The sequence below is a fragment of the Lagenorhynchus albirostris genome, chromosome 3 (assembly GCF_949774975.1).
Source record: "Lagenorhynchus albirostris chromosome 3, mLagAlb1.1, whole genome shotgun sequence".
In the NCBI taxonomy this organism is placed as follows: Eukaryota; Metazoa; Chordata; class Mammalia; order Artiodactyla; family Delphinidae; genus Lagenorhynchus; species Lagenorhynchus albirostris.
The window spans coordinates 114588183-114611185 of NC_083097.1; the positions used below are offsets into that span (position 1 = coordinate 114588183).

The 23003-nt window shown below is 41.7% G+C and overlaps 1 protein-coding gene across 2 annotated transcripts in view; it reads right to left on the minus strand.

Annotated features, from left to right (window-relative positions):
• KLHL3 (kelch like family member 3) overlaps window positions 1-22003 on the minus strand; it is a 110095-nt gene extending 88092 nt beyond the window's left edge. For both annotated transcript variants that reach the window (XM_060143664.1, XM_060143665.1), the window contains exons 1-2: window positions 21997-22003; window positions 10197-10316 (exon numbers count right to left, since the gene is read on the minus strand). In XM_060143664.1, the coding sequence (XP_059999647.1) occupies window positions 10197-10234 (38 nt within the window). In that variant the 5' untranslated portion in view covers window positions 10235-10316; window positions 21997-22003. The remainder of the gene's footprint in view (window positions 1-10196; window positions 10317-21996) is intronic.
• Between the last annotated feature and the right edge of the window lie 1000 nt (window positions 22004-23003).

Below are 23003 nucleotides of genomic sequence, written 5' to 3' on the forward strand. Positions count from 1 at the left end.
AGCAAGAAGGAATAAAAATTTTAAAGGCTAAAAAAAAATGATACACTTCAAAAGAAAAGAAAAACAAAAAGCAGTGTGCTAAAATGGCTCGTTACTAGTAATAAAGCCATACTGGAAAACAATCTAAAAAAAAAGATGAAGCAGAGAACTTTTTGCAATGGAGAAATGAGAGATTCAAACTGTAAAGATAAGATAGAAGATTGTCGCTCCTTTTCAGGCCTGATGAGGGGGTGCTATTCCAACAAGGACCACGTGCCCACTTGCTGGTTGGCTGGTAAGTCAGGAGACAAAGAGCCATTAGGGCTCTGCTGCCCAGAAGCAGCTGTTGGTCTGACCAGAGCAGAGCGAGGAAGTGCAAAAGTAGGAGGAAAGCTGGTTGGTTACCATGTCAGCAGCCCATTTTCTACAATGCAAGTATAAAGAACAGGAAACACGTGAATTGTGTGATTCATAAATTGCAAAGAACATGTGTGCTTGAACTAAAATAGCTTAAAATTGAGGGAGGGGAATGTGAAAATAATGCAAGAAATAACCCTAGGTCCCTGGAATATCAGGTAACATTTCATGAGCCTGACCCCTGAATGGCAAGGTGCTTCACCCCGGCCTTCATCAAAACAAAGTATGCCTCTCTCCAGTTCCCATTAAACTCACCCAAATCAATAAAGTGTCTATTCAGGCCCCCTTTCTCTCCCTGCCTCCCCCATTCCACGCTAGTTTTTTAAGTTAGCCATTTAAATACCTTAGAATTTGATATAGTCTTTGAACACCACTAGAATGCAAGCAAGATTGAGGGCAAGACTTTGTCTCACCTACTGCCATATGCCTGAAGCAAAAAATTGCCATCAGGGGACTTCCCTGGTGGTCCAGTGGTAAAGAATCCGCCTTGCTATGCAGGGGACACAGGGTCGATCCCCAGTCGGGGAACTAGGATCCCACATGCCGCAGGGCAACTAGGCCTGCATGTCAGAACTACTGAGCTCGCGCGCCTCAACTAGAGCCAACGTTCCACAAACTACAGAGCCCAGGCCTCCTGGAGCCTGCGTGCCACAACTAGAGAAGAGAAAACCTGCACACCACGACTAGAGGGAAGCCCACGCACCACAACCGCAACAAAAGATCCCGCGTGCCGCAACTAAGATCCGACGCAGCCAAAAATAAATTAAATAAATAAATAAAGACATCTTTTTAAAAAAATCACCATCATAATAACAGCTGACACAGAATGTTCACTATGTTGCAAGGACTCATAAAATATCTAAGGAATAGCTATTATTATTATTATGCAACATGCTGTTTAAATTAGCAATTCTACTTCCAGGAATTAATTCTATAGAAATAATTGTAAATATGCACAAGTACTTAACAACAGTAATATATGTGCTATCACTGTTCTAAGCACTTAACTTATTAATCCTCTTAACAAGCCAGCAAGACTGGAACTATTATTAGCCCCATTTTATGGTTGACAAAAGTGAGGTTGGGGATATTAAGGAACTTGCCCAGGTTCACAGCTAGTCAGCACTGGAGCCAAGATTTGAAACCAGGCTGCCTGGCTCCAGAGTCTATGCTTGTGACCACTGTGCTATCCTGCTCCACACATAACCACTGCAGGTATTATTTATTTGAGGGATTGGAAAACCTAGACACCCAACAACAGGGAAGTGTTTTAAAAAAAACAAAAATAGAATATCATTCATCCACTTAAAATGAAGTTGTAGGACAGTAACACAAAAAATTTGTTCAACATAATGTTAAGAATAAAAATCTGGTTGAACACATACACTACTATATATAAGACAGATAAACAAGGACCTACTGTATAGCACAGGGCACTCTACCTAATATTCTGTGATAACCTATATGAGAAAAGAATCTAAAAAGAATGAGTATATGTATATGTATAACTGAATCACTTCGCTGTACACGTGAAACTAACACAACATTGTAAATCAACTGTACTCCAATAAAATTAAAATATTTTTTAAATAAATAAAATAAAAATCACCCATAGGAAAAAAAATCTGGTTGAGACATATATATTAAAGAAAAAAAAGATCTCCTAAGGGTTAACAATGGTTAGCACTGTGACTTTTTGCTCACCTGTATTTTCTAAATGTTCTATAATATATTCTTTTTACAAAAAATTTACAAAATTTACAAATTTTTAAAGAAAAATTTAAAGGTTTTAATTTAAAAACGAAAGGGAAATCCATGCCTAAACCTGAACTAAAATTTTCCCAACCAAAACATAAACAGATTGTGGTCCATTTGAAAAAATCAAAATCAATTTGAAAAAATCAAAAGGAAGAACAAGACTGTGATGGTTAATATTATATGTCAACTTAACCAGGCTAAGTGATGCCCAGATAGCTGATAAAATATTATTTGTGGGTGTGTCTGCAAAGGTTTCTCTAGAGATTAGCCTTTGAACTGGTAGACTGAGAAAAGAAGATCTCTTTCACCAGTGTAGGTGGGCATCATCCAATCCACAGAGGGCTTGAATAGAACAAAAAGGTGGAGGAAGGGTGAATTCTCTCTTTCTCTTCTTGAGCTATACTGGCCATCTTCTCCTGCCCTCAGACATCGAAGCTGTTGGTTCTTGGGCCTTTGGACCGCAAGACATACTCCACTGGCTCTTGTTTCTCAGGCCTTCAGATTTGGACTGAATTATACCACTGGCTCTCCTGGTTCTCCAACTTGTAGACAGTGGATTGTGGCAATTCTCATCCTCCACAATCATGTGAGTTAAACTCCTATAATAAATCTCCTCTTACATATCTGTGTCTATATATCTGGTTTTCCAGAGAAACAGAAGCAATAATATATATAAATAATATAATAATAATAGATATATAAATAGATATATTATTGGTTCTGTTTCTCTGAAAAACCCTGACTCATACAAAGATGATTCACTTAAATTTCAGCAAAGGACAAGTGTTTTCCAAAATAAGTTTCACAGAACACTCGGTCTATCCATAACAACAACCACCAAAGAGGATTCAAAAACCATGTGGGAAACCCTCAGTTAGACAAGTTTATTGTATGACTTCTCAGAGATTTTAATATGCGTATATATATTATGAATCTCAGGGGGTGGGTATAGCAGTTTTATATAACATTTTTCAAACTCATTTTGTTACAGATCTCTTTTTTCCCCACAGAGCATCTTGAGGAAATGTTCCTCAGAACAGCCTTGGCAAACGCTGACTTATACAAAAGAGAAGCAGCAGGACTGTTGGAGGAGGTTAAATCCAAGTTGATGCTTTTGAGGAAAGATGCAAAAATGTGGTAACTTGCAAAAGAAGGAACAGACATAACAGGATTTTTTTTAGGTATTTAAGAAAAAGAAAAAATGCTAATAATATAAAGTGAGGGTTCGGGGAATTCTGTGTGCATGTCTATTTCCTGAGCTCTACCTTTAAGCAGTTACTACAGTTGGCTAAAGCAGGCAGTCTTTTCCCCCCAGTTTTATTGAGCTATAATTGACATATAACATTGTGTAAGTTTAAAGCGTATAATGTGATGATTTGACATATATTGTGAAATAATTACCACAATAAGGTAATACATCTATCATCTCACATAGTTACCATTTATTTTTTGTGGTGAGAACATTTAAGATCTACTCTCTTAGCAACTTTCAAGTATGCAATACAGTACTGCTAACTATAGTCACCACATTGTACATTAGATCCCCAGAACTTATTCCTCTTAAAACTGGAGGTTTGTACCCTCTGACCAACATCTCCCATTTCCCACAACCCCCAGTCCCTGACAACCACTAACCTATTCTCTTTCTGTGAGTTCGGCTTTTTTAGATTTCACATATAAATGAGATCATACAGTCTTTGTCTTTCTCTGTCTGACTTACTTCACTGAATACAATGCCCTCGAGGTTCATCCATGTTGTTGCAAATGACAGGATTTCCTCTTTTTATGGCTGAATAATATTCCAGTGTGTATATATACCACATCTTCTTTATCCATTCATCCACTGACCAACAGTTAGGTTGTGTTCATGTCTTGGCTACTGTGAATAATGCTGCAATGAACATGGGAGTGCAAATATCTCTTCGAGATGGTGATTTCATTTCCTTCAGATATATGCCCAGACGTGTGACTGCTACATTGTATAGCAGATCAATTTTTTTTAATTCGTTTATTTAATTTTTGGCTGCACTGTATCTTCACTGCTGCATGCGGATTTTCTCTAGTTGCTGAGAGCGGGGGCTACTCTTTGTTGTGGTGTGCAGGCTTCTCACTGCGGTGGCTTCTCTTGTTGCAGAGCATGGGCTCTAGGCGCACGGGCTTCAGTAGTTGTGGCGCACAGGCTTCAGTAGTTGTGGCTCACAGGCTCTAGAGCGCAGGCTCAGTAGTTGTGGTACACGGGCTCAGTTGCTCCGCGGCATGTGGGATCTTCCCAGACCAGGGCTCAAACCCATGTCCCCTGCAGTAGCAGGCAGATTCTTAACCACTGCGCCACCAGGGAAGCCCACAGATCAATTTTTAATTTTTTGAGGAATCTCCATATTGTTTTCCATAGTGGCTGTGCCAATTTACATTCCTACCAATAGCACACAAGTGTTCCCTTTTCTCCACAGCCTCACAAGCACTTGTTATCTCTTGTGTGTTTGCTTTGTTTTGTTTTGTTTTGTTTTGCGGTACGTGGGCCTCTCCTGTTGCGGAGCACAGGCTCCAGACGCGCAGGCTCAGCGGCCATGGCTCATGGGCCTAGCCGCTCTGCGGCATGTGGGATCTTCCTGGACCGGGGCACGAACCCACGTCCCCTGCATCGGCAGGCAGACTCTCAACCACTGCGCCACGAGGGAAGTCCTCTTGTGTGTTTTTTATTTGTCTGTTTTTGTTTGTTTGTTTGATAATAGCCATTCTAACAGGTGTGTGATACCTTATTGTGATTTTGATTTGAATTTCCCTGATGATTAGTGATGTTGATCCCCATTCCATGCACCTGTTGGCCATTTGGGTATCTTCTTTGCAAAAATGTTTATTGAGGTCCTTTGTCCATTTTTAATCATTTTTTTCTACTGAGTTCTAAGCACTCCTTGTATGTTTTGGATATTAACCCTTCATAAGATTTATGGTTTGCCAGTATTTTCTCCCTTTCATAGGTTGCCTTTTCATTTTGTTGATGATTTCCTTTGCTGTGAAGGAGCTTTTCAGTTTGATGAAGTCCCACTTGTTTATTTTTTTCCCCTGTTTTCTTCCAGGAGTTTTATGGTTTCAGGTCTTAACATTTAGGTCTTTAATCCATTTTGAGTTAATTTTTGTGAGTGGTGTAAGATAGGAGTCCAATGTCATTCTTTCACATGTGGATGTCCAGTTATCCTAACACCATTGGATGAAAGACTATCCTTTCCCCATTAAGTATTCTTGGCTCCTCTGTCAAATAGTAGTTGACCATATACATGTGGGTTTATTTCTGGACTCTCAATTCTGTTCCACTGGTCTACATGTCTATACCATACTGTTCTGATTACCATAGTTTTGTCATATACAGTTGACCCTTGAACAACATGGGGGTTAGGGGAGCAAACTCCTCCTTCCCCACGCAGTCGAAAATCCACATATAACTTTTCCATATCCACAATTCCACATCCAGGATTCAACCAACCACAGATAGTGTAGTACAATAGCAGTTAATGAAAAAAATCCAGGTAAGTGGACCCTTGCAGTTCAAACCCATGTTGTTCAAGGGCCAATTGTAGTTTGAAATCAGAGAGTGTGATGTCTCCAAACTTTGCTCTTCTTTTACAAGATTGCTTTGGCTGTTTAGGTTCTTTTGTGGTTCCATACAAATTTTAGGATTGTTTCTTCTATTTCTGTGAAAACTGCCATTGGAATTTTGATAGGGATTGCACTGAATCTACAGATGGCTTTGGGGAGTATGGACATTTTAACAATATTAATTCTCTCAATCCATGAGTATGGGATATCTTTCCATTTATCTGTGTCTCTTCTTCAATTTCTTTCATCAATGTCTTATGGTTTTCAGTGTACAGATCTTTCACCTTCTTGGTTAAATTTATTCCTAATATTTTATTGCTTTGACACTATTGTAAATGAGATTGCTTTATTTCTTTTTCAGATAGTTTGTTACTGTATAGAAATGAAACTGACTTTTGTATGTTGATTTTGTATCCTGCAACTTTACCAAATTTGTTTTTAAGTTCTAACAGCTTTTTGGTGGAGTGTTTTAGGGTTTTTTATATATAGGATCATGTTATCTGCAAACAGAGATGATTTTACTTCTTCTTTTCTAATTTGGATGGCTTTTATTTCTTTTTCTTGCCTAACTGCTCTGGCGAGAACTTCCAGTACTATGTTCAAAAAGAAGTGAAAGTGGGCACCCTTGTCTTTTTCCTGACCTCAGAGAAAAAAGCTTTCAAACTTTCACCATTATGATGTTAGCTGTGGGTTTGTCATACAGGGCTTTTAACATGTTGAGGTATGATCCTTCTATACCCAATTTGTTGGGAGTCTTTTATTATGAAAGGATGTTGAATTTTGTCAAACAGCTTTTCTGCATCTATTGAAAGGATCTTATGATTTTTATCCTTCATTCTATGAATGTGGTGTATCACATTTATTGATTTCATTATCTTGAACCACCCTTGCATCCCAGAGATAAATCTCACTTGATCATGGTATATGATCCTTTTATCAGATCATACTTTACCAGATCATACATATACTGTTTGCTAGAATTTTGTTGAGAATTTTTGCATCAATATTTATCAGGGATATTGGCCTACAGTTTTCTTTTCTTATAGTGTCCTTAGCTGGCTTTGGTATCAGGGTAATGCTGGTAATGAGTTTGGGATTATTCCCTCCTCCTCAAGTTTTGGGAAGAGTATGAGAAGGACTAGTGTTAATTATTCTTTGAAAGTTTGGTAGAATTCACCAGTGAAACCATCTGGTCATGCTTTTCTTTGTTGAGAGATTTTTGATTACCAATCCAATCTCCTTAATCATTACTGGTTTGTTCAGATTTTCTACTTCTTGATCCAGTCTTCATAGTTTATATGTTTCGAGGAATTTATCCATTTCTTCTAGGTTATCCAATTTGTTGGTATATAATTCTTCATAGTGGCCTCTTGTAATGATTTGTCTTTCTGTGATAACAGTTGTAACGTCTCCTTTTTCATTTATAATTGTGAGTCCTCTCTCTTTTTATCTTGGTTAGTTTAGCTAAAGATTTGTCAATTTTGTTTATCTTTTCAAAGAAACAGCTCTTAGTTTCATTGATTTTTTTCCTATTGTCTTTCTAGTCTCTATTTCATTTTATCTAATCTTTATTATTTCTTTCCTTCTGCTAAATTTGAGCTTAGATTGAACTTCTTTTTCTAATTCCTCGAGGTGTAAAGTTAGGTTGTTTATTTGGAGACCTGAAGTCTTAAATCAGACAAAGGACACAAGCCATACTCAAGGGAACTAAATGAGGAACTTCAACAGTGTCTAGGGAACACAACACAAATTCTTTAGTGACAAAAGAGAATTAGGATTGAACGTTAGCACTGCCCACTGCCTAAAACAACTATGGATGGAGCTTCTAGGAAATCTGGCAGGAAGCCTAATAAAAATTGATCAGTAAGGCTTCCCTGGTTGCACAGTGGTTAAGAATCTGCCTGCCAATGCAGGGGACATGGGTTCGAGCCCTGGTCCGGGAAGATCCCACATGCCGCACAGCAACTAAGCTCATGCACCACAACTACTGAGCCTGTGCTCTAGAGCCTGTGCTCCACAACAAGAGAAGCCACCGCAAGGAGAAGCCCGTGCACCACAACGAAGAGCAACTTGCCGCAACTAGAGAAAGCCTGTGCACAGCAAAGAAGACCCAACGCAGCCAAAAATAAAATAAATTAATTAAAAATTTTTTGATCAGTAGGGCATAAGACAAATCTAATTTAACTTGGTTTTTAATGCCAAAGACTAGGCCTTGCAGAAAGGAGAAATGAGTAAATGAATATAGAATTTTTGTTTACAAGTAGTTTAAGCCCCTACCCAAAACACACACCTTCAGCTATATGTGCTTTTGCTCATGCCATTTTCTCTGGCTGGAAGACTTCCCCCTAACCTTACCACTTTTCATTTCTCTAACTCTTACTTGTTCTTCAGAATTTAGCTCAAGCACCTTCCCCTTTAGGAAGTGTCCTCCAAAGTTGTGGTTTGACATGCTTGCTTTCACGACATCCTTAAAGAAACTAACAATTATTGCATACCTACCATCTGGCAGGCACCTGATGCAGTTTTCCTTCATAACACCTATTTGCACTGTAGAAAGACCATTTTTATCGACTTACTATCATTTTTTACCTTGTACCCTCACCCACGCATCCCAGAGCCTAGCCAGTATGTCTGGGCATCTTTGGTGGATAACTCAAAGCTCCTATGAAGTACAAGGTGCTAGAGATTAAAATGATTCAGAAGTTGCCCCTGCCCTCAGGGAGCGCATGAACTACAAAGAGGATATAAACAGTTACAACTCACAATAGGATGAAATATGCGGTAAATAATGGCATGGGCACAACAGAAACATGAAAAGATGCTCAACATCACTAATTATTAGAGAACTGCAAATCAAAACTACAATGAGGCATCACCTCACACCAGTCAGAACGGCCATGATCAAAAAGTCTACAAACAATAAATGCTGGAGAGGGTGTGGAGAAAAGGGAACCCTCTTGCACTGTTGGTGGGAATGTAAATTGGTGCAGCCACTATGGAGAACAGTATGAAATTTCCTTAAAAAAATAAAAACAGAGCTACCATATGATCCAGCAATCCCATTCCTGGGCATATATCTGGAAAAGATGAAAACTCTAATTCAAAAAGATACACGCACCCCAATGTTCATTGCAGCACTATTTACAATAGCCAAGATATGGAAGCAACCTAAATGTCCATTGACAGATGAAGGGATAAAGAAGATATGGTATATATATACCATATATATATGATGTAGATATATATATACACCATCATTTTTTACATATATATATATAAATATATATATAACGGAATACTACTCAACCATAAAAAAGAATGAAATAATGCCATTTACAGCAACATAGATGGACCTAAAGATTATCATACTAAGTGAAGTAAGTCAGACAGAGAAAGATAAATATCACATGATATCACTTATATGTGGACTCTAAACTAATGATCCACATGAACTTATTTACAAAAGAGAAATAGACTCACAGACATAGAAAACAAACTTATGTCTACCAAAGGGCAAAGGGTGGGGGAGAGACAAATTAGGAGTTTGGGATTAACAGATACATACTACTATATATAAAATAGATAAACAAGATTTACTATACAGCACATGGAACTATATTCAGTATCTTGTAATAATCTATAATGGAAAAGAATCTGAAAAAGAATATATATATATAACTGAATCACTTTGCTGTACACCTGAAACTATCACAACATTGTAAATCAATAATTTATTGTATTTCAATAAAAAAGATAACAAATAATGCCATGGGCAAAGGAAGCTTCTGAGCTCTCTGATAAAGAAGAGATTGTATGCACAGCCTTCGTACAGAAAAACATGTTCAGTGCCCTGAGCCTGTCTTGCAAAAATGCTCAGCAAACATGCACATTGGTCTTACAAATAGCCTGCATACCGCTCACTGTTTAGCTCAGTGAGGATGAGTGCTTCTGCATTTCATTTCTCTCTTTATAGAGTTAAACTGCATTTTAGAAGCTAGGTATTCTTCCATTCATGTGGTTGTCTTGACAAAGACAAAAGTTCAGACCAAAGCATGAGAGAGGGAGGCCCAAATAAAATGCCTGGCATCCACAATCTTTAATCTGCAATTGTGTGTAGGTGTTGCAATCATTCTATTACTGGCCTTCATGCAGCTGGTTCAGTTGGAAATCAAGTTTATGAACAGAACTGCTGTAACCAAAATGGATTTTTTTCCCCAGTGATTAAGCACTGAAACAATAGGTGTTAAATAAATACAAAGGAAAGAGAGAAATTTGAGGAAGCCATTCTGTCTCTATCAGAGTTTGAAAGGGAAAGCCAAGTGACAAGTGTGGGTGAGGAAGAGTCAGACTTCACTAGTTGGTGGTGTTCTGACCTCTGTTCTCAGTCCCTGATGATGTGCACCCAGCAAGTTCCTTCCAAAAGGGCACGAGCAAAATAGGAAAAGTACCTCCGCAGTTCATTCATAACCTTGAACGCCTTCCCCATGTGGGCAGGGTTGACAGTAATCGTCCTCTGGTTCTTTTCGTCATCCCCAGCCTGTACTGGGGGCTGGGAGCTCAGCTTGATGCTGTGAACAGGAAGGGAGTGGGAAGGGAAAGAGAGGATCACATGTTGGTAAACTCGTTCATCCAACTGCCACAAACCCATGCATTTGCCCACCCACCAGGGGCATCTCTGTCAGCCTGTTCTCTTCACCACAGACCCAGCAGGGAAGGAAATCACTGGGTCAGGAATTTCTTCAGGATCTTCCAGTGCAAAATGCACCCCTCAGAAAATGTACCCCTCAGATCCGAGCTCAGCTTCTTCCATCAAGCACAGGTGTAACTTTGTGGGAGGTCCTTATCCTCCATCTCTCCATCCCTAAAAGCGTAGGGGGTGAGGAGAGATTAAGCACTATACCACTCACTTCACAGGGATGTTGGTTCATTCAACGAACATTTAAAGGAGTTTACTATGTGCCAAGCACTGTATTTAAATTCAAGAGAAACACAACAATAAGGAAATCACAGACCTTGCTTTCACAAAGCTTAGAGTTCAGTGACAGAGAAAGCCAGGAAAACATTTCTCAGAAGCACAAAGGATAGGCAACTATCCCAGTGCTGGCAGGTTAAGGAAAAACTTACTAGAAGCTGAGGAAAAACAGAAGTCTTAAGGAAGAGCAGAAATTAGCCAGGTAAAAAGGACGATGGGAAACAGCAGAGGAAACAATATGAACAAAGACCCAGAGAAAAGGAGTCAAGTATGTTCAAAGCACTGGAAGTTCAGTAAAACTAAAGAAGAGTATCAAGAGAAAAGCCTAGAAGACTGATCAGTCTTTTAAGTGTCATAAACAAAGCTAAGGAGTTTGGATTTCATTCTAAAACAATGAGAAGCCGTCAGAGTTTTAAACAAAGAAGTGGAGCAGGAAATAGGTGAACACATTTGTGCTTTAGAAAGATCACATTGGCTACAGCGTGGAGAACAGTGGCACAAGAGTGAAAGCTTTGGCGAAACCATAATCCCATAGAAAGACAAGGGATTGTAATTGTTATATAAAGACTAGCTATGTGGCCTAAATGAGCAGGTGGTGACTAGCAAGAGCCACCCATAATCTCAAAGCCCTCTATACCAAAGACAAAACACTCAAATTCCTATGGGATGCCAGCCAGATGCCCAACCACTCCTGAGCAACAAGTCTCAACTTGATGGTGGGGTGGGAAAGAAGAATCCAAAAAATGAGCAAGGAAAGGACCTTCTCCCCAAACTGGTAAAACTATTCAGCTCCAAGTCAAGTCCAGGACATTGCAGTTAGGTCTCTTTGGACCAGGTTAAGCTCTGCTTTGCTAGTAGAAAAACAGAACCTTCTCCACTTGTGTGGATTTGGGGACCCACAGTTCACTCCAACTCTAAGACACTGAGAGTAGCTTCCTTTGCCTTCCCCTAGTGGGCCTCCGTTGATGCTACCACCTAGTCTTGCAAACTGGCTCAAGATAGGCGTTGCTACGGTTAAGAAAAAGTTCCGGAGACCTGAGAGTCTCTCTCAATTTCACACTGGGATTGGTAACCACTGGAACATTCCAATATAACCAGCATGCCAGACCCACAGCTTGTCTGACCAGGACAGATGCCTCTTCTGGCTTCCTTCCCACTTTCACTTCAGCATGAAAATGTAAGCTACAGACCTCTGAACTTGGGGACTGCCTGCATTCAGGGTGCAAAGAAGTTAGCTAAGCACAGTATGATAAATATCAAGACAGATGATTAGAATCATGTGTTTAAAAAGGTGAAAAAAAATCTCAAAACAGAGAATGTTATCAAGGAAGGGGAGAACCCAGTAAAGATAAAAAACTTCATATTAAAAATCCCACAAGTTGGGCTTCCCTGGTGGCGCAGTGGTTGAGAGTCGACCTGCCGATGCGGGGGACACGGGTTCGTGCCCTGGTCCGGGAAGATCCCGCATGCCGCGGAGCGGCTGGGCCCGTGAGCCATGGCCGCTGGGCCTGCGCGTCCGGAGCCTGTGCTCCGCAACGGGAAAGGCCACAACAGTGAGAGGCCCGTGTACCGCAAAAAAAAAAAAAAAAAAAAAATCCCACAAGTATAATTTCTTTTGTAGTTAGTGTCCTTCCCTACTCCATACCAGACAGATATAAATTTCTATTTTATACCAAAGGTTTAACATTTTTGCTTTTGATATTTAAGCCCTTATTTTATCTGATGTTGATTTTTATGTCACTATATTAAATAATGGATCTAATTTTTTCCTGTAAGTTCCATTTATTGAATACTTCTTTCTCCCACTCACCTGTTACGCCACCTTTAGTCATATATCACAGAATGTTGAACATAAAGTGTGTTAATGAATATTCCTGTCATCTTCCTGCTTTTAAAAAAGATGTTTGTAGTGTTTCCTCACTGTGTGTTAATTTTAGGATTTCTGCAGATGGCCTTTATCAAATTAAGAAAACTCCCTTGTGTTTTATTTTTTAATCATAAAGTTAAACTGAATTTTATCAAATGTTTTTGTGAATCTAATGAGATGATCATACGTATTTTTCCCTTTAATCTTTCAATGTCGTATATGACATATATTTTCTAATACTACACTATACTTGCATTCCTGGAGTAAATTTAGAAACTGTAAAACACTGCACAAATATTCATTACAAATGTTGTCTTCAAACTGTAGAGAGACTTAAAAGACAGGAAGAGAAAACATAATCTGGTACTGATCAGGAACAACTGAAGGTTTCTGACAGAGAACTAATAAGATTAGAGCTCATAAAAGCCCAGGGGACAGAAATTATTAGTTCTATTTTACATAAATGGAAGAGATGTAGACCAAACAGAGCCATTTTGGAAGCACTGACAACCACCTCCACTGTGACTAGTAACTGGGAAGCTTGCTCTCCCTTGTTGTGTTGGACTTTGCACTTTCCAGACTTCCAGAATGGTCCAGTGAGTTAAGTTTCGCCTCCTCTATGAAGCCCTTTGAATACTTCAGTCCTAAGTGATCTCTGCCTTCCCTAAACCACTGCAGTATTTCTGGCCTGTAACTCAGTTGGCACATAGGACACTGACCTGTGTTTGAGTACCTTTTCATAGCACATATTTAGCCACCCAGCCCCCTCATGCTAGATTCGACATTCCTGGTGAGCAAGGACTGTGTGTCCAAGGACTCTCATACGGCCCAGCCTTCCCAGCATAGGGCCATGCCCACAGCAGGTCTTCATTACATCGTTCTCATCAATGAACTCTGATCTGAAGACCTCTCACTGTCCCCACAGTGGTAGAGAGCAGAGCAGAAAGGGATGGTCTGCCCCAACCACTGCCCCCAACCCAACAATTTAAAAAAATGAAAGTAGAGCTGGTCTTCAGAGTTAAACTACAAATCAATACACACAAACTATTAATTATAGAAGTTATACATAAAAATACATAAACTCTAAACATCAGGCCCTCTTCATGGTACGCCACCTCCCACAGCCTTTTCTCCCACCCTCCCCTCTCCTCTAAAGTCCAGAGCCATATATCCAGTGTCTGAATCAACTCCGCTACTTAGATATTCACAGTAACTTATACTCAACTTATGCTCCCCACCCTCCCTCAAGCCTACTCTTCTATCTATATTCTCGATCCCAGAGGTATAACCAACTACCCACTCACCTATCCAAGAAACTGGGATATCATCCTTGATATCTTCTTCCCTCCCTCTCTCTCTCTCACTTCACATATAACCACAAGTCCCATCGGTCCTAGGTCCTTTACTCTCTCTCCACCCCATTCCCTTCTCACGGTCACTGCTACCACGACTTCAGTCCAGGCCATCAAGATCTCTCACCTGGGCTACTACAGTAACTTCCTCACAGACTCCAGAATGATCTTTACAGAATGTCATTGTGCGCATGGCACGTTCTATGTGAAACATCTCACTGGTTCCTCACTGCATCCAGAATAAGCCTCAGAGACCCATCCTGGCCCTGCATAATCTCATCGTTGTCCTGAAGACTTCTTGTTACTGAGGTACTAAAATACTCACAATTGCCTTAATAAACCAGGCTCTTTTGCCCTATCCCCACCCACTGTCCCCTATGTCTAGCTCATTCCCACCAGCACTTCAGACTTCTTGCTGAAGGCCTTCTCTATCATCCTCCACTACCCTGGACTAACTTCCCCTCTTCTGTGTTCCCGCAGTACTCTGTACTTCCCTCTGTATTATACTGTAGTGACCTCTTACTTCTCTGTCTCCTCTTACTTCTTCTCTCCCCCACAGAGTGTGTGCTGGTAAATGTGTAACAGCTGGTTACAAAGAAGGGAGCCCTGATTTGTAACATTTGCCAATTTCCTTGGTGTAAATACCTCCACCATGGCAGATTTCAAGCCACCAATGGGATCTCACTGAACACATGGAGTTGGGAAGAGATGTGCATTATACCACCATATAGTACTTCCACTACACAAGTATAATAGACATAATCTAAAGGGCATAGATATTAGCAAAATAATTAGAAAGTGATGAGTCTGTACTACATTTGTTTTTAATATAATTTATTAGTAAGTTACATAATTTAATTTTTAATAAGGGCTGTATTTAATAACTGATTCACAAAATTCTTAAAAATTTAGCAAGCAGCTCCGGCAAGTAGGTGAGTGCTGGCTCTTGCACACCACTGCCCACCCTAGATTTTGAGCTCCATGAGAACCAGGATCGTGCCTTATTTACCTCTATAGTCTTAGCCTCTGGCACATGACATGTGCTCAATAAATGATTACTGAGTAACTGAATGGATGGATAAGTAAATGAGGTATAACGGTCAATTATTCCATCTTTCCTCACATCCCCTCATTAAAGTAATTATAGCTTTATCCCTCTCAACTTCCCCCACCCTCCTCCCCATAGGAGGTACTGGGGGGAGGGGAGGGGCATCCTTAGCCAGTCTAGTCCCCTGCATTGGTGATACAGTATCAGGAGGATGTGGAGGCGGGTGGAGAAGAGAAAGCCAGACTCAACTAGAGTAGAAGGAAGAAAGCAAGAAGGGTTGCCGCTTACTGTGTCAGTTCTCAGGCTCTTTCCATCACTAAGGAAAATCCAGGCAATAATGGAAAGGAAAGGACAGTAGAAGGCATGTCAGCAAAGCAGGAGACATAAAAACCGCTGAGCATCCAATTGTGCAGAAGTGTTTGGGGGATGTGCCAAACGAGGAGCTCCAGAGCGTCCAGGGTGTGAGAGAATGGGGAGGAGAGGAAATGGGAGTCTAAGAAACGCTGCTGAGGGTTAAAGAGTGCATCCCCACTACAAGTCTTCAAGAGATGCAAATAAAGTTCAGGCAGCGTGGGCCACACACACAGAGCCCAAGCACGTTATGGTTAGGCTATAGATGAGACACAACAAAGAGAGTCAAAGTCACCTAAAGAGGGCAGCACAACTCTGAGTCGGAGTTAAGACTATGCCAAATGCATTAAAATCCCTCAACAAAAATGTCCTTTAGAAAGGGAAATTGAAAAAAAAGAATCAGACTGAGAAAGCCCTTGGTCCAGCTCATCCAACACTATCTATGAAAGATACGATTTAATCATCAGACAATCATTTGGTTCAGCCTCAGGTCAGATCCCTGTTGTGGAACCTGAAACCTATAAACACTCAAATGCCCTAACTCAGTCCCCAGCTCGCAATGGAGGAGCCTCTTGATCAAGTTGGCCTCCCCCATGATTCTCCTTCAGGAAGCAAGAAAGTGGTAGCAGGCTCTCAGGAACATTGTGCCAGTAATACTGTTCATCACAAATTAATAAAGTGACACTCCGACTGCTGTACCTCAGTCATGATGAGTTCATCAGCATGACTCCACTTCTCCAAGTCTGGGCAGCAAAGGAAACTGACAAGAGAGGATTTCAGAACCTACCAGGCTCTGGGCAAACTGCAGATCTAGCTTATTTCTCAATCCTAAAGTTCAAGGCCAAAATGACCAAATTTAGATGTCTGCATCTGGATGAATGAAGGACCTGGCACTTGAAGACACCCAGGCTGCAGGATTCAGGGTGTGATGGTGCAGTCCTGTCATCAAGAAACACCCCCTACACACAGGCTGCTATAGAGCTCCATATTCTCCTGCACTTTCACAGTGCCACCTCAGTTCACAGCATCAGCTGATTCCCTGCAACAGGACACATGGACACAGAGAAGCTACGTATCAGTAAGCTACAGCTCCTGGGTAACAGTAACAGTTAACATTTACTGAAAGCTTACTTTACCTCTACTATCTCATTTTATCTTCAGAACAACCCTATGAGGTATTATCTCCCGAGGCACTGAGATAAAACTTGTCCAAAAGTCCCACATAACTACTAAGTAGAGAACTGACACTCAAAACCAGGTCTGACTCCAGGGTCTATGCTCTTAATAGCAATGTCCACTGACTTGGGATAATGTCCACAGCCCATCGGCCAATGGGAGCTCAATCCTTATGATCCACTCTCTGAGGTTCTTCATGGTATGGCCAAACCAGGCTAAATGAAAAAGACTGAATCTCCTAGGACCTGTGACATAGCACTGTTTCACTCCACTGATTGTGGGGAACTGCATTACGTACGGGAGTTGATGTCATTAATTATACGGAACTTAGAATTTCCACACAAGCCCGTCATGATGCATCAAAGCTGGCCAGCAGCTGCTGCCATTCTTACAATGTGCTCCTTCATAAACAAGCTCAAGAACAGGTATGTTACTAATCACATTCCTAAGAGTCCAATTCACAGATAGCTTCCTTCAAAACCAAGGGGGAAATCTCTTAAGCGGGCTGCATAAAAAATGTAAAACATAAGAGAAACACTTGAGTTCGGACAGATAGAATGAGACAAGGAGAGAGAAAGGCTAAAAGAAAACGCAGTCTCATTATGTGGCATTTTTGGAAGCTAAGCTTCTATTTGGTTTGACTAGGAGAGCTGAGCTCTTCCATGTGTGTGGTTTTGATAGAGGCTACAATAGACTTTCACAAGTTAAAAAGAAAAGTCCAGGAAAGTTGGGCCGAGAGTCTGAAAATCCTTTTAAATTATAAAAAGTTACAGATTTCTAACTTGACAACCATTGAACTTATTTGATAGGGAAAAAAATATCTAAGAACAAAACATGTTCAAGTTATTTTTTACATAGTACATTAATGCTTTTTTAAGTCTAACCTAGTTTTAGGGTTTATCCAGAATTTGAAAAAATTTAGGTCATTCTACAATGGCAAATTTCATCAAATAAAACACTTGCTTTAGAAAACTTACCCCAAAATGTTCTTGTCAGGATGTGTCTTAACAATCTAAAACGTAGTAAGAAGGAGAAGCCTAAAAACCCAAATCTGGGTGTGGGGAAATCAAGAGGTTTCTTTCAACTGACTTTGTTTTCTTGCAGTTGAAAACCTTGCTTCACCAAAAGGTATTTCCAAAATGGAAAATTTGGTTCCATTTATCATGGTTGAAATGCACATATGCTTCAGGCAGCAGTGATGCCGAATAATTTCTATGGAAGTTTCCACCCATGCCTTCTAGGGGTGGGAGAGGGCTGACAGGAAAAGAGAAAGGCTAGGACACTGAACATTTGCTCTTCCCTAGGTCTTGCCAGTGTTACACCTGGCACTGCAAAACTCAGCGTTTGGAGAGTATTGGCTGTGTATGTCATGTTCTTTCAAAAAATATGCTCTATCTATTCCTGATCAAGAATGGAAAGATAAATTCTTGGAGTTCCAGGAGCAGGCTCTCCTCCATAAGGACGAGCCATTCTCCCTCTGAGGACTGCTCACACAAGTTCACAGCACACTGCTGGGCGCACCATGCCCCTCACAATCACGGGCATCCCGATGCTTCTGATGAAGAAAACCACCACAATTTTAAGAAAAATGGACAACCAACTTCCCCTTTTTGTGATGTTTCTTCCAAAAGTTGTGGTTCTCTGCAATTCTTGTGGATATGCCACAGACTTTGCCTGTAAATTTTTGTAACTGTGGTAAAATATATGTAACTTGAAATTTACCATTTTAACCATTTTTAAGAGTGTAATTCAGAGGCTTTAAGTACATTTATGTTCTTGTGCAACCATGCATTTCCAGAACTTTTTCATTTCCCCAAGTTGAAACTCCATGCCTATTAAGCAGTAATTCCCCATTTTTCTCTCTCCCCAGCCCCTGGCAACCACCATTCTACTTTCTGCCTCTATGAATTTGACCATTCTAGGTACCTCATATAAGTTGGGAATTTATTGTAATCCATCCACAAGGCTGATTTCCAGAAATTAAGTCCCAGTAGCCAGAGCTACTGTCATTTTCAATGTCTATCTGCTCTATACACACACACACACAATTTATCACTGTAGTGGCTGAGAGCTGGAGACCCTTTTCCTATGCAAAACAGAAGACAAAGTCATCTTCCTCTGACTGATCAAGGCAAAATGATTCTTCACAGAGGGAGATGGGAAACTTGGCATCAGAAGGTCCTGTAGAGAGCTAGAGCGCTTAGGGGATACTGCAAAGGTGAGTGTAAATTCACAGTTTCTTCTTAAGATTTTGGCCTGAACAAAGGAGTATCCAGTTCATGGTTCCAAACCACTAAAGCATCCAGATGCCTCAGGGTGTCTATAAAAAGGAGGACAAAGGTAGGTGCTGGTGAATCCTACAAGAGGAAGTGCCACGCCCTGTGTGGTATCTTACTGTGAGGAGACAAGTTTAGGTGGATGGGAGATGATGACCTGATAAGATCTCTCTAATTTTCTCATGGGAACGGTCCCACAAAATCTTCTTTGGATTATAAATATAGGAAGGCCCTAAAATAAGCCCTGGGTACTATCCAAGCACAAACCATGGAGTACAACAGGGCAATAGATGAACACCAACAATAACAGCAACTACCATTTACTGAGTGCTCACGCTGTGCCTGAAAAACTTACTAAATTGCCTCCTTTGATCTTCACAACAACTCTATGAGATATGGAAACGGTCCCTCTACACTGAAAAGAAAAATTAATTCTGAAAAAATGTGACACACTCAAGGTCAAGGTCATACAGTTTATGAAATAGGTTTACTGCAAGCTCTGTGTTACCCCAAAGCCCATGATTTTCGTACCCTTATGACAAAGGAAGAAAATTGTTCATCAGAAATCTCTAGGCTGAACATTTTTAATGCTTAAAAACAGCCCCAATTAAGCTTCAGCGGGTTCAGTGTGGAAGAACCAGACTCAGGATCCCTCCAGTCCCCAGAGGTCTGACATGTGATCCTAGGCCAGTCACTCAGCTTCTCTGGCCCAGAGTTTCCCAGGGAACTTGTGAAACAAGGCTACTTCCCCCTCTTCTGCCCCCACCTCAAAGCATTCCATGGGGTCAATTACCCGTGCTGAGATAATAAGGCTGATATTCAAGGATGAACCTATTGGCCAAAGGTTTCAATCACCTCTCTCATGAGCTTCCTTTTTAGTTATCAGAGCTTCCCACAAAAGTTATCAGCTAATCAGCAAATAATTATCTAATGCCTACTATGTGTGCAGCCACACAGTAGTTAATGTGGAGTATTCAGAGCTATAGGCAGCATCCTTGCCCTTGAGGACCTATCTCCCAGTTTGGGGACTTATAGGAAACAAAAGCACAGAAACATCTTGTGGGTGGGCCTATTATTCAGTACCCAACTATGGAATTGGAATTAGGAGGAACATCTGCCAGAACCAGAGAAGCTTAGGTTTCCAAGACAAAGTGGAATTTTAAAACAGCCTTGATAGATGAATAACTTTTGGAAAAGTAGAAGCAAAAGGCATTCCAGGCAAAAACAAACTCTGGAAGCTAAGGATCTGAGACTGGATGGAGTACTGTACAGGATGGGTGATCACAAAAGAGACCCACAGATATCTTGGTAGCAGTATGGGTGAGCACGGGAATGGAGACTGGAGCCAGATTTCACAAGACTTGAATGCCTGGCAGGGTAAGCTGGTCTTGGAGTGGGAACAAAAGGTAGTGAGCTTGGTGACCTGGTGAACACTGGAAGCTGCAAGGTTTAGATTTCTCTGCCTTTGATAGGAAAAACTAAAAGAACATGTGTGAAAACTAGGTGTTGTAATGCCAAAGACATCAGCTATCCCAGTTGAGAGGCACCAGAGTGTTGAAGAACAAGAGAGCTCCTGGGGGCGAGGACTCATTACATTTCTGAACACAAAACTGAGAACACAATAAGTACCCCAAAATGCTTGGGAAGCAGTACTTTGATCTGCTGCTGCTAGTTTGAAATGGACCTTTCAGCCCCAATATGTAAGCAAATCAAGAATCTCTAAACCTCCATTCACATCACTGCTGCCTTCTGTTGGCTACCAGACCAATAAGAGAAGGTGGGGACACTGTGCCCCTCTGTCCCAAGGAAGCAGGCTTTCAGATGCTCTGTCGGCCAGTGGCCACACAGAGTCCAACACTAAGCTCCTGTTGCAAAGGGCACTCAAGGAGAGGCTGTACCAGCACCACACTCAGTCTAAAATGTCCCAATCTCTTCCTGGGAGTCACATCAAGAAACACAATCCCTGGGGGCCTCTTCAGACAAGAGGACACCAAACAATCATGCCAGTTCTAATGGGGTCTAGAGATGTTTAATGACATCATTCTGCCCCATGAGATGGGGCAAGATTTGGGACAATCCATGCAAAAGAAAGTGTACTGAGGTGCTCTCCAGTGTTGACTTAGTGGAACCTGTTATCATTTAACCAGCTGGTTACCATCTGAATCAAACTGGCAACTCAGAGCAGCAGCCCTCCCTCCTCGGCTGTCCACTGCCATGGCCTGACCGCTCTTGCAGTCTTCTCACCTCAAGGAAAATGGCAAGCCTTGTTCTCTACCAGCCGCAGACCCACAGAATGAAGAGGGGACGTTTTAGCACACAGAGGAATGACCCGCCCCTGCACCACACTGAGCAACTTCACGATGAAAGAATCAGATCCTCAGATAACAGCTTAAAATTTATTAAAATGCATGTGCCTGCCAGGAAACAATCCCTCTCTAGTTAGATCCAGCTCAACAGAAATACTTAAATTTCCATCTGTTAACTTCTATTTCATAAAGAAACCCCTGATGGAAGGAGCAAGAGTTTCTCTAAAGAATATAACTTCCAGTATAATTTGTAAACTTTTCAATGCAAATGGAAGTCAGTTCAGAGCAAGTGTCACCTGAATGGATTTCTCTCCTTCTCACTTGAACTTGTGTGTGTATACAGGTACACACACACATACACACACACACACACACACACACACACACAGTAAGGAAAGACATCAGCTTGGCATGCGTGTTGACAACTTGAGCACTTCAGAGTGAAAATGCAAGCACTCTATGTCAGGCCAGACCTGCTATGATACCAAAAACCCCCCACCCAAGAAAAACCACCCCGGGAAAGCAGCCAGGAAAGGGAAACGCCTCCTTGAAACAGCCTGATTCAGCCCATGCTGAAACTATTCCCGAACACCAGCCAGGAAGTCCCGTCTTTCAGGGTGCTCCGCTGCCCAGCAAACCCAGACCCGCCTCTGTGGAAGCCACATCTCTGGGGAAAGGGGCTTTCCTGCTCTGACTCTGCTGCCCGCTGGGATCCATCAGTGACCAGGTCTTCCAACCCTGTCTAACCAATGCCAGCGCAAAGCTGGTGGCTGCACCGCGAGCGCACACAAACACACACACACACACACACACACACACACACACACACACACACACGTACACACTCAGGCGCGCGCACGCACGCGCGTGCGTGCACGCACACACTTATACATAACATACCTTTCACCGTCCATTGTGTGAGGCCCAGCCAGGGTGGCAGCCGCTGAGCTGTGCATGCACTGGAGGATCCTAGCCCTGTTCTCGTTTCTCCCAGCCAACCAGCGGGAGATCTGATCAGCAACAGTGATTCAGCATGGCTGCAAATGAAGCCTCCTCCCCTCTTGATCCTCCTTCCTCTGACTTACTCGCGGCAGCTTCTACCGCAGAAGCAGCAGCAGCAGAAAATGTCTTACCCAGAGCTCCCTGCAGCCCTTTCAGCTGCTAAAAGCAGCAACCCACTTGCTCCCCCTCCCCCACAGGCTTGCTGCTCCTTCGTCTCCTAGGAACAGCGCAGCGCCAGCAACCCAAGTACAGTGCCACCTTTCCAGCCGCTTCCACATCTGCCCAGGCATCCCCAGCCCAGGCGACTAGCCCACCCCAGTGCCTCCTGCCTCCTCTGCCTAGACTGAAAAGACTCAGGCAGTTCCTCACTAGCCCAAGAAATACGGGCCCCCACCTCCTCCCCTGCCCCCACAGACTACGAGTTCGTCAGCCTGGTCAGATTGCTGGAATGAGGAGGCCCCGCTGTGGCTTACAGTGGACTTTATCCACCTGGGGAAATTGACTTGTAGGTCACATCTCATTTTCCAATTCCTCCTCCCAAAATCTACAGCAGCTCTGAGAGCCTGACAGATGGAGAGAAGTTAGGGCAAAAGAGCCTGACAGAACTGAGAAGAACGCAGAGAGAAATTAGAAAAAGGGAACTGAAACAAATACTATTTTACTACAAGAGGCTAAACTGCAGTAAAACCACCACAATGGTACCACGTACATTTATTTCCCCAGGCCATACCAAAAGACCACAAGTTCTACAGCACAGCCCTAAAGTACCTTCTTAAAGTCTGTCGTGTTGAAATTTAACTTAAGCTGTGGCTCCAACCAGTAAGTCTCCCACTGAATCCCTATCTGCACCCACAGATCTCTCGCACCCTGTAATCTCTAGTTGCTGAGCCTCAATTTTGACCCAC